Consider the following 17,902-nt stretch of genomic DNA (forward strand, 5'->3'; position numbering starts at 1 on the left):
GTAAATTCTTTCTCGGTTAAACATTTTTCATTTTGTTCTACGATAATATATTCAAGAAAATATTTTGCATACTGTCCATTCCAACTAAATGCTGCTGTAAAATATGGTTAGTTTAATTAATTTAAGATTAAAAAAAAAACCCCATATTCTTACAAATTCATACAAAACAATAAAATTTTTTACCTTGTATAACGTTATCCAAGTTTGTTAATCCAGAATTTTCGCTTTCACCATTTCTCAATCAAATCATATTTTAGAAGGAAATAATGAAAATTAACATTATTTTGAGAAGCTCGAGAATACTACTAAGGGACGAATTAATTTCCGTAGCTGAAAGCAAACTAAGACACATCGATTGCGTTAATAAATACTCAGAACAAACTGCCTGTGTTTACGTCAGCAGACATACGTGGAACGCAACGTGGCAATGTTTTAGTTTTCCCGGCAGTTTTATAAATCACCGCAAGGTAGCGTATTCGAGCGCTGGAGTTGCGAATTCGGTTATCAATCCGTGAATAAAGGCTTAGCCATTTTTAAAATCTGCCTAAAAAAACATTATAATTCGAATTCTATGAAGCATGGAAGTTCCAAACACATTCTATCAGAAGCGGAAAAAAATTCTCTTTATTTTGATACTAAATTTTAAAATTTAAAAAAATGTTTTCAGTGCAAAATCGCTAAAAACCTTTTAGAGGTTTTTAATTAATATCTTCGTTAATGAATGTCATCCAAAGATGCAACCTTGCTAAGAACACTCTCTATCAACAATCTTCTCGAATAATTTTTTTTAAATTCAAAATCGATCCATCTGTTTAGGTGCTAGAATGACACAGACAGATACACAGACACGTCAAACTTATAACCCCCTTCCTTTATGTTTCGGGTTAAAAATGAATTGGTTGTGAAAATTATGGTTTTGAGGGAGCTTCTAATTGAAGGAATTTCAGGTGCACAACTTACTTTTAAATTTTACAAAAAACTTTACTCATGAAAACGTTTTGCTACCTTTCGTTTCTTGAACGACTGACTTTCAAAAAAGAATGAAAAAAAAAAGTACACCCAAACCTGTTTTTATGCGGTGGGTAGGGACTGCATTAAAAAAATTGTTCGAAACTTCATTAGTAGCTTTAAACAGTTGTTTTCGCAACACAGTTAAAAAAAAAAAAAAATTATGCGGTGAATAGGGACCGCATAAAAAATAAAAGTCTCACGCAGAAAATAGCCCAAAAAGTTATCTTGAACTAAATCAAAACAAACCAAGTGATGATAATTTTGCCGACACCCGAAAACTTGAAAGAGCCCCTTGTAAAGTTCTTTCATTTTCTTCCAAAGTTCCTTTTTCTTTCTTTTCATAAGTGTGCAAATTATGTTTATTGTACGCAAAGTCTTCTGGTGTTTCTAAAGAACAATTTCAAAATTGTTGCCCCTTTGAAAAAAAAAATGTACATATATATATGTACTGTGTCTTTAGTTCAAGAAACGAGTACTATTAATGTTTTATATAGAATTGCTAATGTTGTTGATCTTATTGATTTTTTATGAACTGGTGAGGGAGGGGGGAGGGGGGAGCGCTATCATTAAAGTTCGCCAGGGGCACTAGACCCTATAGGTACACCACTGCACAAAGGACAATAGACTAAATGGAAGAGAAAAATGGAACTCTCCGTAATTTAAACACATAATTGGGACAAAATGAGCTGATGTGTGCATCACATGACTTCCTTTTACGCCAATTTAATGTCATTTCCTCATTATTGGCAGTTTTAATGTGATTCAATTGTTTACTCTCTAAATATCACCAACAGTGGCCAAATTGAAACCAAATTTAAAATTAGAAAAAAAAAAACCTCGCCAAATTTGTCACCAAGTTGGCGACAAAACTTGGCGACCAAAAGACTGGCGATATATCGCCAAGTGTCCGACAAATTATAACACCACTTGAGTTTACATCGAAATTAACAATGTTTTCCCCCCAAAAAGGGGCAAAAGACACCTTTAGAAACACCCAAATGCAACCAAAAGGGGAGGTGCACAACTAGACCCCAATAGGAGTCTACGTACCAAGTTTCAACTTTCTAGGACATACCGTTTTTGAGTTATGCGAGATACATACACACATACGCACATACAGACGTACAGACGTCACGAGAAAATTCGTTGTAATTAACTCGGGGGTCGTCAAAATGGATATTTCGTGTATCTGTACGTTCCTAGGCATATATCCACGTGTGGTCGGGTCGAAAAAAAAAAAAAAAAACTCAACATTCATTCGGGGGTGAGAAAAATGGAAATTAAGGCCGATTTTGGAGTGGAAATTTTTTCGCGAATACAATACTTCCTTTTTACTTCCTGTTACAAAAAAGGAAGTATTGTATTCGCGAAAGAATTTTCACTCAAAAATTGGCCTTAATTTCTATTTTGCTCACCCCCCAATGAATGTTGGGTTTTTTTTACGACTCGACCACACGTGGATATATGCCTAGAAACGTATAGACCCCCGAAATATCCATTTTGATCATCCTCGAGTTACTTATAACCAGTTTTCTCGTGACGTCTGTATGTACGTATGTATGTGCGTATTTGTGTATGTATCTCGCATAACTCAAGAACGGCATGTCCTAGAAAGTTGAAATTTGGTACGTAGACTCTTAGTGAGGTCTAGTTGTGCACCTCCCTTTTTGGTTGCATTCGGATGCTCCAAAGGGGGTCTTTTGCCCCTTTTTAGGGGGAAATCATTGTTAAATTCGATGTAAACTCAAGTGGTGTTATAATTTGGCGGACACTAGGCGATATGCCGCCAGTCTTTTGGTCGTCAAGTTTTGTCGCCAAGTTAGCGACAAATTTGGCGATTTTTTTTTTTAAATCAGGTTTCAATTTGGCCACTGTTGGTGATATTTATAGAGTAATCTATTGAGTCACATTAAAACTGCCAATAACGAGAAAATGACATTAAATTGGGGTAAAAGGAAGTCATGTGATGCACACATCAGCTCGTTTGTAAAAGGAAGTAAAAAAAAATGTTTAAAAGAAAGATAAAAGTCATCACAGTTTTGATGACCTTGTATTTCAACAAGGCTAACAAAATCCTCACCTTCTTTCGGTAAGACATACAGCTGGAAGTGCTTGATGTCTGTGACGGCAGAGGAGTTGAGGCTCAGGAGGGAATTGGTCGCTTTGCAAGTGAAGCTCATCGTGCGCGTCGCATTCACAGATAACTCAGAGTGCGTGTAGACGGGGGTGTCCAGGGCATATTCGTCCAGCTGGAAAACAGAGTTCAGAAGATTTAGCCATGATGATTTATAGTGCTAATATGATTTAGATTATATATGATTTAGATCCAGAAAAAAATATATGTTATGCATATTTTAATTCTGAACAATTTGATACCTTATTTATTGCCATACAAAAAAAACCTTTCAAGTTATCGTAAAAATGCGTAACCTTTCCCCGTAGAGATTTATGTTAACAGCAGCTGTTTAAGCCTCTTTTTCTCAGGTGCCATTTTCTTCGGTTTTTTTTCGTTTTGCGCGCATGATATCTCAGAAAGTTTCTTATATATTTCCGTAAAACTTTTAATGTATGTTTATCTGGTTTATATTTATGACCGAAACCTAAATTTATTTATTTATTTTAAAATTATTTATTTATTTATTTATTTATTTTTTTTGAAATTTTATAAGTAAATATCAAAAATTTTCAAAATTTTGGCCAAAAAAAATTTTTTTTTTAAAAATATTAATTTTAATTTTTAGTTAAAATTTAGGTTCAGATCATAAAAATATACAAGACAAACATGCATGAAAAGTTTTATGGAAATATATAAGAAACTTTTTGAGATATCATGCGCGCAAAACGAGAAAACCGAAGAAACCGGCACCTGAGAAAAAGAGGCTTAAACAGCTGCTGTTAACATAAATCTCTACGGGGAAAGGTTACGCATTTGTACGATAACTTGAAAAGTTTTTTGCATATGGTAATAAATAAGGTATCAAATTGTTCAGAATTAAAATATGCATAACATATATTTCCGGAAAGTCGAAAATTTTGAAGGTTAAAGGCCCTTTAGACTCCTTAACTCCACAAAATAAAAAGTCAAGAAAAGTGATGAAGAAGATAGTGTTGCCCATAGGAGTAAATGGGTCCTCGTGTTACATTTTCTGCCATCGAAGTATCAGAAATGTATTGAATTTAATATGAATTCACATTCTAAGCGTTGATTAAGCACTATTAAAGCAGAAATGATGTTTTTTTTTTTTGAAGTGGAGTTAATCGATTTGGCAATGAAGGCATCCATTTCAAGAACAATGATCTTCGTTTTACAGACACTAAACCAGTTTTGACAGTGCTATAAACGTTTGGCTACATAACGCATTTGAAACACATTTGGCTACATAAACGTCATTTTTGGTTTAATGCATCAAACATTTCACTAATATTTGCTTAAGAAGTTAGTTGATACTATTTTAAAATACGTAATGACGGTAAGAGTCAAGTATCAAATATTCAACTAACAGCGACCTCTGTGTCAAATTTGGAAGAAATCCGACGTAAACTGTAGATTTGAGAAAGGAACATACACACAATGGTATTCTCATAGGGTATACTCAATATACGCAGTATAGTCTCAAACATTTTTTAGATAATACAGCGAGATATACTTCAGATATACCTTCAAGCTTCAAAAATTTTCATATTATGAAATATTATGTATATGATCGCATACACATATTTGCGTAGTGGATTACTAGGAGTATACCCCCTCAAAAAAATTGATGGGAACATCACTGCGCGCGCACACACACACACAAACATATGTTAATTTTTACTTGCATATAACTTATATTTGAGTTTTAAAATTATTTCAACTCTCATCCATTGTAGAACGAAAACTGTAAGCAAACCCTAAACTTAAAACTCAACCGCAGATCATCAATTTAGCAAGGCTGGCTAAGCTTAGCCCCATTTAGTCATGCTGGTCAAATCAGTTAAGAAACGACGCACCTCATTTGCTCTAACTTGAAATAAAAGCAACACAACACTTCGGGGGGAAAAAACAGCTCAGCTAAAGTCGGCAACAAAACGTGTATACATGTTTTTGGAGGTTTCAAAAACCAACTTCGTCCGGGACACAAAACTGGATTTATACATTAAAAAATATTCCGAGTTTATTTCCAGAAACAGAAATACAAATATCTGAATGCAGGGATTCACAAAGAGAACTTCTCCGAAGTAATATGAAACGTATTATTCATATTTGTGTGTATGTAAAGGGGGGGGGGAGAGGAATCTTTTTGTTTTTCTTTGTTATCTACATTCTTTTTCACGGGAATACTTCTTAACGTCTAATACTCGAATACCTTTCCTGTATTACTAGATCCTAGTTGGCTACTAGGTTCTATCATAACTGCATTTTTTTAGGCACTGAAACTAGAACGTCATGCTTCGAACTTAATGCTGACAATTTTTTTCTTACATGTATTTTGCATACAACTGAAAGAATTAGCAGGGCGGTCATTCCAGCTCGTCAACTTGCGAAATCGAGATTCTCGCTCACGTGATCGGTTGTGACGTAGAAATGTCGCAAAGTAGCATTCTAATCTACTCGAACTCATCTTGCTGCTAGGTTCCAGTAGATTAGAATGCTACTTTGCGACATTTATACGTCACAACCGATCACGTGAGCGAGAATCTCGATCTCGCAAGCTGACGAGCTTGGAATGACCGCCCAGATGAGGCAGGTGACAAAAGGCCGACTATAAGATATCAGCTTTAAAGCTTTTAATTAGCACTTTTTTTCCGTCAGATTTTTCCACACCTTGTTGCAGTTTTGATCCAAATTGTTAAATGCTTATTGTTACTTTTGTTTGAAGGGATGTTTCCAACTTAAATTCTAAACTTAAAATGTGGACTGACATTATTTCTATCAAATATGAAAGTGTGGACTGTTCATTACGGCGAAACCCCGATCTAATGTTTCTCCCGCATTTCAGGTGTTCATCAAGTTCCAGTTTTCCGCGTATACTAATACTGTTATTTTAACTCGGATTGTAAGTTTGTTGTTAACAAGTTTCTCGCATTTTACGTTTTCCCTGGTCTGCAAAAAAAAAAAAAAAAAAGGAAAAGAAATGTCCTAAAATAAGCAATATGTTTCATTTGTGCTTTATTAAAGACTAGCGGTACCCGCACGGCTTTGCCCATAGTTGAAAAATGAAAAGGTCATTTCGTTCGCCTGTATATTTACAAATAATGAATGGTGTATTTATCGCCAGTTTGCTGTGTTCATTTGCTCGTCCATGTTACGGTTTCACGTTATGACAATTTGGTAATTTACTCGTCCACGGTATCATAATTTGCTCGGGAAAATGTTCTTAAAATTGGAATAGAAAAAGAACAAAATCAAATTTTCTAAAAATCGCTTCGAGGTGCTCACCCCCTATGCTACGAACTAATACCGTGCCGAATTTCTCTGGTCTAGGCGCTATGCGCGTAACAGACATACAGAGATCAAGATCTCCATTAGACACAGACATGAAGAAATCCAAAGATCCAGAGATAGACTTTCAGCTTTATTATTAGTAAAGATAATCCACGTTGTTGAAAGTTAATCTACGAAAATAGAAATTTCACCGGACTTTTCGACCGCCAATGACGATGAACAAGAAGAACCGGAAGCAAAGCATATCCCATCTTTGAATATTACATCGAAGAGCTTATAAATAGTGAAAGATTACTTTTTTTTATCTTAAAGAAAAGGAAAAAAAAAAAAAAACTAAGTACTGTCAGCTCCGCTTAATCGGGTAACGGATAAACGAATACCCCGCTTATACGAATAAAACCTTCCGGAACCGACTATTTCCCAACAGACGCAATTTTAAAAATCCCCGCTTAATCGAGTAATTTCCCCGAATAATCGAATAATATTTATCAGCTTTCGTAAATATTTTTGTTAAAAACTTTTTGAATAAATTAGAAATAAGTTAAATAAAAACAACCGTTGACGTGAAAATATAAAACAATATTTTTTGCCTTCAACGCGGGCTTGACAAAACATTTCCTCTATTCTATCTAATTTCTTTTGTCGTTGCCATTACAAATAAATAAATAAATAAATAAAAAAATAAAAATAAATAAATAAACAGCGCAGTCAAAAACTAAATTAAATAACAAATATACACATTTCAGAAGGTAATAAATTGAAAATTATTGAATGTAAAACACGGCAGACGAGAAGGGAGAAAAAAAACTTGGAAAAGTGTTCCTAAAAGATTTTGGAGCAACCAATTAACTATTACAGATTTTTTTTCAAAAAACATTGTACTGAAATAAAATGTTCATGACTCAAGTTGAAAGTAATTTTTTTTATAATTTTCATACGTACTATAATCTTTACTCATAACAAAACTGAGAGTCTCTCAGTCTGGATCTCTGTCTGTCAGGATCGCTGTGACGCGCATAGCGCCTAGACCGTTCGGCCGATTTTCATAAAATTTGACACAGAGTTAGTTTGTAGCATGGGGGTGTGCACCTCGAAGCGATATTTCGAAAAATCGATTTTGTCCTTTTTCTATTCCAATTTTAAGAACATTTTACCGAGCAAATTATCACAACGTGAACAAGTAAATTACCAAGTTATCATAACGTGGAACCTTAACATGGGCAAGCAAATTGGGGAGAAATTCATCATGCATTATTTGTAAATATACAGGCGAACCAAAAGACCTTTTAATTTTCTACTACGGGCATGCCACTAGTATATGAATAAATTAGTAAAATGTTTTGTTATTTACTTAGCTTATTTCTAAAACTTTTTACAAATATCATCAGTTATCTTTACTAATAATACAGCTGAAAGTCTCTCTGTCTGAATGTCCGGAGGATGCATGGATGTCTGTAGGATGTCTGGAGCTCTGTGTATTAAAATTCGGCGATGGTGAATTTTTTTAACCGACTTCAAAAAGGAGGCGGTTATCAATTCATACCGTATGTATGTTTTTTTTTTGTTTGTCCACTCATAGCGTCTCACCTAGTGAAGCGATTTTGATGATTCTTTTTTTAATGGATAGGGGATGGCTCAACTTAGGTCCCATTACTTTGTTTGACCATATTTGTTCATTAGAAAAAAAGTTATGGGCAAAAAACAGTAAATTTTATGCAATTTCCCTATTAAATGATTTTGTAGCGAAGTTCGCACGTTTCATCCGTGGATAACGGTGGTTCAGTGGTAGAATTCTCGTCTCCCACACGAGCGACCTGGGTTCAAATCCCGACTAGGACAACGTGAATTTTACTAAAATTTCGTTTCTACTGTTTCCCGTATTTTCTCGAATCTTCTATTAATTTTTGTATCTTTCCAAGTCTGGAAAGTTCCAGCACTTTCTCAAGTTGTATATAAGGAGATGTAACGTTCATTCGTGGTTCTGAATAAAGATCTCGAGTTGAGACTAAAGAGTATTCGCTTCATTTGGCTTTCACATTGTCTTCCTTATCTTCATCTACGCGACAATAGGAAACTCATTGTTATAAAAGTTTGGTGCCATATAACAGTAACATTAATAGTAATTGTAATGATAATTTTGAATGAAGGCTTCTCTGAAGCAAGCATCAAATTTCTTCAAGCGATATTTCGATAATGGGGAATCTGGCGCTGTCGTCTCATTTTTGGCGTAAATAATTTTATTTTAGTAACCCTGCTGATTTATAGTAACCCTATGTGAATTATCAAAATCTTCCTTTCTTCAGTGCTATTGCTCCATAGTAGGGGTAAACCTAACCTGGAAGCGAGGTGATGCAGTGATTAGGATCTGCTTAGCCTTCACAATGCTACCATTAGGTTTGACTCAACTATTCTGTAGTATTTTTATCGTTATCATCTATGCCGATAACAGATGATCGGGGCTAAGTAAGAAAATACAGGATTGCATCATGAGCAACTTAGATGCTGTGGAATGTAAATTAGTTAGGAAAAACGTAATACTTAAATGGTTATAATTAAATTAACTACGCATGATTTCCAGAGAGGAACAAAGATAAGTTTTTAGTGCCAATCGCTTAAAGTTTAACGCGTGTCAATAGTTTTTTTTAGTATGGAGTATTTTTAAGAAAAAAAAGTGAAGTTTCATGATGGTAAGTTCTTATTATTTCTGAAATACCTACATTTACACTAAAAAGAATGAAATAAAAAAATTTTGAAAAAAAAAATAGAACCGACTTCAAAATTGCTCTAAAAAGTGAAAAATAATTTTATTCTTTAAACACCATCGATAATGCTTTTAAACATAATTTTTGAAGTTGGCGCAAAAACGATAGATAAAATCATTCACAGCCATAACTCAAATACAACTGTAAATTTAACCGGGACCATTTTCTTCACTATCACATACATTATGCATTGATGACAGTATATTTGAATAGCGATATAAATGTTTCGTTCGTAATTTTGGATGCTTTTCTGAAAAAAATATGAACGAAGCATGGTTACACTGGATTTTACGTTTTGTTTTTGCGCCAACTTCAAAAATTATGTTTAAAAGCATTATCGATGGTGTTTAAAGAATAAAATTATTTTTCACTTTTTAGAGCAATTTTGAAGTCGGTTCTATTTTTTTTTTCAAAATTTTTAGTTTTGAGGGTCAATTAACAATATCCAATAGCCAAAATATGAACATTTAATAGGTTGCAACTTCCCTATTAGTTTGTAGCATGGCGGTGTGCACCTCGAAGCGATTTTTCGAAAATTCGATGTGGTTCTCTTTCTATTCCAATTTTAAGAACAAAAATATCATAAGATTGACGAGTAAATTACGAAATTATCATAACGTAGAACCGTAACATGGGTACAAGCCAATTGGCGAGAAAATTCACCATACATTATTTGTAAATATACAGGCGAACCAAAAGACCTTTTAACTTTTCTACTACGGGTAAAGCCGTGCGAATACCACTAGTTCTTAATAAGTTTCTAAGCTCCGTATGGAAGAATGGGAAAGTACAAATTTATATATGTGTCACCGCAGGGGCGTGTACAGGAACACCCGTTGGCCCGGGCCCGAGCCTGAAGGGGGCCCAATATTTTAAAAATTAGCATGAAATATAGGGGTAAAAAATATGGAGGGGGCCCGGGAAAGTCATTTGTGACGGGCCCCAAAATTTCTGTGCACGCCCCCGTGTCACCGTAAAACATGCGGAAGTAGTGATAGAAAATTTTATTACTTATACATTTAAAAATGTAACAAAATGTAAATAAAACAACGAAGATGAAAATTTTTTAGTCTCAAAATCAAAAGCGCAGTTTTGTTCTATCCCAGTAACCAGAGCCGTGTCCAAGGGGAGGGTTTTAGGGGTTAAACCCCTCCCATTGAAAAAGAAAAAGTATGTCAAATGAAGAAAATGATCGACTTAAATTAACTTTAATGTGAAAGCCTGCGTTGAACTCCCCCTCCCCCTTTCTTTTTGAAGTTTTTCTGTAATTTTAACTCAGTAATTCTGTATTTTTTCCCTCTAATTCAACTCAGTTGGACCTAAACGCTTGCATTTCTTTCTTCTTTTATAACTTTGCATAACATTCAAATGTTATGTAATTTACAACTGTTAAAGCTTTGCCGATTGAAATAACATTTTGGAAAAACTACGATGGTAGAACCGTTGAATTATCTACCAATACAAAGCATTAGTATTGCTTATTGTAAGGAGGTAATGATGAATTTGGCATGTGTTGCAGCTATGAAGATGTATTAGTGATTGTGTTTAGTAATGTAATTTGCATCTGCAATACGCTCGTTCTAAGCACTATTTCAGAACATAAAATCTGATATGCATTCTCTTCCATAAAAAGAATTCGTGGAGAGTTTTTAATACTTGTTGCAATAAACCGCATAGTTAAGAGATTTAATTAAAAAGAAACAAACAAGGTTTGATAAAAGTGAACCTGTAAAATGAAGGAATACTTTGGTCACTTGAGCAGCCAGAATTATTCTTCTAGGGGAAGAGGAAGGGGGAGGGGTGGGTACAGCAGTACTTACAGATGCATAAACGCCATACTGGAATCGATAATTTGTAGTAAAACAAACTAATAAAGGTTGTGAGGGATTGAATCCCCCCCCCCCCAGGTAAGATTAAAACCCCTCCCTTTATGAAAATCTGGACACGGGCCTGCCAGTAACTATCTTAGTTACCTTAGTGTGCCAATATAAAAATGTACGATTTGACATACTCATACTTGAGAATCAAATTAACGGAAGAACTTGGAAATTTTATTTTTATGCACTTTAAAAAAAATTAAAAATCATCCTTTAATCATAAATATAACCTTGAGCTGCCCAGGGAGCTTCAAAAAAATTAAGCTCCACAAATCCTAAGCTTTGACGCTCCAGGCGTAGGCCAAGCGTAGAATAACAGGAACGAAAGCTTATATGCCTCACGTGAAGCATACGAATATGATAGGATAACGTATCCTACCCATTATCCATTTTAAGATTCGCCTATTCGCAATACCCCCAGCGCCTGCATTAAATATGAGTCGACGTGCCTGTTTTTTGTGATCTCGCGAAGTTATATTTGCGACTCCGGTTGCATATTTTACCGTCGCAACGTGCTTATTTTACCTACCGAAAGAAACATGAAACCGTTTCTTTTAGATGGCTTTTTTTTCCGTCTGTGAATCGAGTTTATGCGGCAGCCATTAGTGAAATTTCCGAAATTTCTTTTAGTGTCATAAAAGAATTTATACAGTCGGGGAGTATTATATAAAATGTAATTCTAGTGATGAGTTTTCGTCTGCGCAGTTGCAGCTGAATTTTCAAATGGAGGCAATAGGGTCATTTCCAAAATTTTAAAAGTATTTTTTTTTTTTTTTCTGAAAGAGCATGCTTAAAAGCATAGAATCTGACCATTCTTTAAATAATTTGTTTAAGTTTAATATTAAAAAAACAACTTTAAATCGGAGCGCTTTCATTGTTTACGGCTTCTGCCGATGACATCACAAATGATGAAATGCCTTTCAGTGTTGCCATTCAGAAGAGCACAATATTTAATTCGCATCTTTACTCACGTGTATTGGCAACGATATGGTTGACAGCAAGCGTAGAGCGCAACATTTAATTCGCTTCTTGATTATCATCGTTTGGAAACGTGCTTATTTTACCTACCGAAAGAAACATGAATCCGTTTCTTTTAGATGGCTTTTTTTTTCTTCCGTCTGTGAATCGAGTTTATGTGGCAGCCATTAGTGAAATTTCCGAAATTTCTTTTAGTGTCATAAAAGAATTTATACAGTAGGGGAGTATTATGTATAATGTAATTCTAGTGATGAGTTTTCGTCTGCGCAGTCGCAGCTGAATTTTCCAATGGAGGCAATGGGGTCGTTTCCAAAATTTTAAAAGTATTTTTTTCTGAAAGAGCGTGCTTAAAAACATAGAATCTGACCATTTTTAAAATAATTCGTTTAATATTAAAAAAATACTTAAATCGGAGCTCTTTCATTGTTTACAGCTTCTGCCGATGACATCACAAATGATGAAATGCTATTCAGAAGAGCACAATATTTAATTCGCATCTTTACTCACGTGTATTGGCAACGATAGGGTTGGTAGCAAGCGTAGAGCGCAACATTTAATTCGCTGCTTGATTATCATATCGTGGAAACGTGGTAGAAAAATGCGGCAAAGTGCATACTTTGTGACGTCATAAAGAGCACGCCTTGTTTGAAAAATCGGACAGCTTAAAAAATTAATTTAAAAAAAAAACTGTTGGGAAAATGAAAGTATTTTCTGGGTACATGTTATTTTGTTTGCTCATTCTATCAATTTCAATGACTAAAAGTAGTACTTTTGACTGAAGGAAATCGCCCCATTGTAAAGTCAGGAGCTTAGGGAATATTACGGGGAGTGTCATTTTTAGTGAAAGGGAGGTTTCGTGCGTGGGTGACAATTGAGAACCAAAGGGATATGAGTGCCAAAATTGAAAATTCGGAGACAATCAGCACAAATGGTAGGATAATGTCTCCTCTGTTTTTGTCACAGCTCCTTTGTTATGGAATACTAGTGGTACCCGCACGGCTTTGCCCGTAGTAGAAAATTAAAAGGTCATTTGGTTCGCCTGTATATTTACAAATAACGGATGACGAATTTCTCGCCAACTGGCTATGTTCATTCGCTCTCCCATTCGACGTCATGATAATTTCGTAATTTACTCGTCCATCATATAATAATTTCGCTCGGGAAAAATGTTCTTAAAATTTGAATAGAAAAAGAACAAAATCGAATTTTCGAAAAATCGCTTCGAGGTGCACACCCTATGCTACAAACTTTGTGCCATATTTCATAAAAATCGGCCGAACGGTCAAGGCGCTATGCGCGTCACAGAAATCCAGATATAAAGACAAAGAGACTTTCAGCTTTATTATTAGTAAAGAAGCTTGCTTATTTGGTTTCAGCTAAAAAAAAAAGTGTCTAATTTCAACATTTAAGTATTGTTAGCATTGAAAACAAAACCAGTTTCTTCAAATATCTCGAAAGCACATTTCTGCATCTCATGGGCGGATATATTGCGGTTTACCTGCTTACGGCAGAAATAATCATTAACAAATTATCCCGTACGAACTACGCCTCTCCCGCCCAAATTTGCGATTGCTTGGGAAAGCCCGTTGTTTGGCTGGTACGGAAGGGGGAGTTCCCTCCCCTAGCTTTTATACATACGAGTGGGTTCGGATTTCGATGTTTTTCAATATAATTTGTATCTACAGTCGAATCTCGATAACTCGAATATTCCTTTATCTCAAAGTTTTCATCGGGCCTTAAACTCTTGAGACTTGTAAATTTCCCATAACTCGAACATTTTAGCTGATTCCTTAAAACTTCGAGTTATTGAGAGTTGACTGTAAATATTTTGTCTATTCCCCCCCCCCCCGAAAACTTCGAAATGACTGGCTTGCGTTTGAGGCTCTTTATTCTTCTAGGTCATTGCTTGTAATGAAAGTTATTAGAGCACACTGAAATATCAGGTAGTATTTAATGGGTAGCCCCGCTGGTACAGGAGATTTGCAACTTTCAACAAGGACTTTGAACCCAGCTGCACCAACTCATCACAAACAACGAAATACGGTTCATCTTTACTAATTATAAAGCTGAAAGTCTGTCTGGATATCTGGATGGATCTCTATCTGTCTGGATCTCTGTGACGCGCATAGCGCCTAGATCGTACGGCCGATTTTCATGAAATTTGGCACAAAGTTAGTTTGTAGCATGGGGTTGTGCACCTCGCAGCGATTTTTCGAAAATTCGATTTTGTTCTTTTTCTGTTCCAATTTTAAGAAAATTGTACCGAGCAAAATTATCATAAGCTGGACGAATAAATGACCAAGTTATCATAACGTGGAACCGTAACATGGGCAAGCCAATTGACAAGAAATTCACCACACACTCTTTGTAAATATATACAGGCGAACCAAAAGACCTTTCAATTTTCTACTACGGGCAAAGCCGTGCGGGTACCACTAGTGTCTAATATTCCCGAAGTTCAAAGTCAACTAACTATTCGACTCATTGTTTACGGTTTTATTGTTTCTATTATTCACCATCCACCGGGCTTTCGGAGGATGTGGCTGTGAAAATGAATGCGAGGGCCGATTCTGACAGATGAAACCCTAAATCGCAGTCTGCCCGAATTAAGATAATTAATTTGCCCGTCTTTCTGGTTTAATTATGTATTTCGGGGATAGTGCCGATGGACGCAGAGAGAGTTCGTGGTTCTGACATCTCCAATTTACTGCCGCTGAATGGGGAAGAGCGCATGACGAACCAAATAGAACAGAGGGAAATAGTTGAAAGAAGAGATAACTACATGAAATATTTCACTCAATAAAATTGGGAATTATACCGAGAGACAGTTAGCTAGGTCTAGCTGACATTTTTATCTGCGGAAAAAGAAATTGTCACTGGTATTTATTTTTGAGCAATCACGATTGCTTATTGTTCTCATTTGACTGTTTTGGCGTGCTATCATTTTATTTTCCCACCAGCACCCTCTGCCAGCTCCACCGTCGACCGGCTCCTCACGATGCTGCTCCTATGACGAAAAGTCTCCAGGTTGCGCCCATATCCTACACACACACGCCTACACAGACACAAACACACACTCCCACACACACACTCATGCCTGCACACAGACACAAACACATATGCCTACATACACACACACGCGAACGCCTACACACAAAGCGCTGCATACACAACACGCACACACATGCATTCATGCACAAACACACGCACTCACACACATGCGCCGACACAAACACACACACACACGCCTACACACACATACACACACTCATGCCTGCACACAGACACAAACACATATGCCTACATACACACACACGCGAACGCCTACACACAAAGCGCTGCCTACACAACACGCACACACATGCATTCATGCACACACACACGCACCCACACACATGCGCCGACACAAACACACACACGCCTACACACACATACACACACTCATGCCTGCGCACAGACACAAACACACACTCCTATACACACACACTCATGCCTGCACACAGACACAAACACATATGCCTACATACACACACACGCGTACACACACAGCGCTGCATACACAACACGCACACACATGCATTCAAGCACCCACACACGCGCACCCACACACATGCGCCGACACAAACACACACATATGCGCCTAAACAAACACACACGCGCGTTCATATACACACACTCTCGTGATAGCGAAAAACATAATTTGAATTCAAGATGCCAAAAATTCAAATTAATATAATTTTTTTCGGTTGTTCTCGTCATGGGAGCCCATATGCAAAATTTTAAAGGGGGGCTCAGATATTTTCCTGATGCTTTAGCAGGGTATTTTCCCCATAGAAACCAAGTTCAGTAAAGATTAGAGTTAGTAAAATTTCACATCTTTGATAACTTATTCATTAATGGCTGGAAAAGAAATGCTTTACATTTTTGCAAAGATAAAGTACTAAAAGTTTGGAAGTTCTAACTTCTGGGGGGGGGGGGGGGGGGGGCGGGGGGGGGGCTTGAGCCCGAACTTCCCCCAAATGGGCGTTCTTGGTTGTCGTGGCAGTTTTTAACAACTAGTTTGGCTTTTTAAAGTATGTTTGCGGTTGAATTCCATTCAATAACTGAGGTTTGCCGTTACCGTCTAAAGTGACCTGACTGCGCAAGACCGGGTTCATCGAAGGTAACAGTCGTGCGCAATAAGATGTCATGAGCCTGAAACGGCATTTTTAAAGTAAAATCTATGTGTTGCGACAAACTAAAATGAATTAATTAATAAAATGAATGTGTAAAAAAAAATTTAATTTGAATTTTGTCATCTGGAATTCAAATTATGTTTTACGCAATCACGAGTGTGTGTGTATGTAGGCGTGTGTGTTTGTGTAGTGTGTGTCTGGGGGGTATGTGTGTTTGTGTGTACGGGGTATGTGTGTGTGTGGGCATGTGTGTTTGTGTCTGTGGGCAGGCATGAGTGTTGGTAGTTGTGCGTATGAGTGTTTGTGTGCGTGGGGGCGGGGTATGTGTGCGTGTGTGTAGGCATATGTGTTTGTGTCTGTGTGCAGGCATGAATGTCTGGGTAGTTGTGTGTATGTGTAGGTGTCTGTATGTGTGCGTGTGTGTGTGTATGTGTGCAGTTGTGTATGCATGCGTGTAAGTGTAGGATATGGACGCAACCTGGAGCCTGGAGACGGTTTTCGCTATAGGAGCAGCATCGTGAGGACTCGGTCGACGGTGATGCTGCAGAGGGTGCTGGCGGGAAAATAAAATGATAGAGGACGCCAAAAACAGTCAAGTGAGAACAATAAGCAATCGTGATTGCTCAGAAAAAAAAACAAATTTAATTTTATTATTCGACCGTTTTTTTTAAAGCTAAGGCCAAGATATTGTTGCTGGATCGACAAAATAACCTTAATAGCCTCAAGTTTGTATTTCATTCATTACAATAATTAAATTCGAAAAACTGCCCCAGGACTTTTCGAGAAATCCAAAGAATTAATTACATCAAGGCGTTCCCCCTAAAATGACCTACAGTTTTAAGACGAAAAGCAAATTATTAAAACTTCAGTGAATAACACGTTGTCGAGGAGTAGTTGTTTTTTCTGCGCTGATACTCCGCCGGCAAAAGAACTAGTTTTACAGAAGCAGTCATTCACTTCAAACAAGAATTTAAGTGTTCAGCTTCAGATCTATCTCTCATAGCAAATGAGCGAAGGCTCAGGAATGGTGATACTACCCCTTTTTATTCTTTTTTGTGCCACAGTGCAAATAAAGTTAGTAATAGTTATGTAAGGGCCGCAAAATAAAAGTGCATAATAAACAGTGTTCCTTTGGATTCCAAATTGAACTGTATTAAAGACTTTTTAGTTTTTCGGCACAATGATATTTGCTTAAAAAATTACAGGGTAATTTTTAAAACAAAAATTACTTTTCGTTTCAATATTAAGACTTTGATGCCTCAATAACGTATAAAAAAATTTATAAGCAATTTTTAGTCGGGACACATATATCCCATGGTCTAAACCCGTTACTGGGCATGGTATCACTGGCAATATCGCTGCTCTAAAGATTTTTTAAAAAATCAGAGATTCGCTGTAAAAAAGCCTTTTTTAATGAACTGAAAAATTAGTTCAGTTACAGTTACCAATACTGTTTCGAGTGAATAGGTTTTATTGAGGCTAAAAGCATTCAAGTCGTATCTCCAAATCCTCCATAATGAACAGACTACGACGCTAAGTGAGTTTTTAATTTTCTCATGGTAAACATACTTTTAATAATACACCTTTGGAGATTTTATTACTTGTTTAGGTTTAAGAATACCCTAAAACATGCAATATTTCTGGCTGATACATTTTAATTAAAAATTCGTTTTT

General features: G+C 36.3%; 1 protein-coding gene across 1 annotated transcript in view; it reads right to left on the reverse strand.

The window, feature by feature from the left end:
- Positions 1-17,902, reverse strand: part of LOC129220425 (tyrosine-protein kinase transmembrane receptor Ror2-like) — a 90,284-nt gene that overhangs the window by 30,030 nt on the left and 42,352 nt on the right. The window contains exon 4 of the mRNA XM_054854850.1: positions 3,092-3,260. Within this exon, the coding sequence (XP_054710825.1) occupies positions 3,092-3,260 (169 nt within the window). The remainder of the gene's footprint in view (positions 1-3,091; positions 3,261-17,902) is intronic.

The sequence above is a fragment of the Uloborus diversus genome, chromosome 1 (genome assembly GCF_026930045.1).
Source record: "Uloborus diversus isolate 005 chromosome 1, Udiv.v.3.1, whole genome shotgun sequence".
Classification (NCBI taxonomy): domain Eukaryota; kingdom Metazoa; phylum Arthropoda; class Arachnida; order Araneae; family Uloboridae; genus Uloborus; species Uloborus diversus.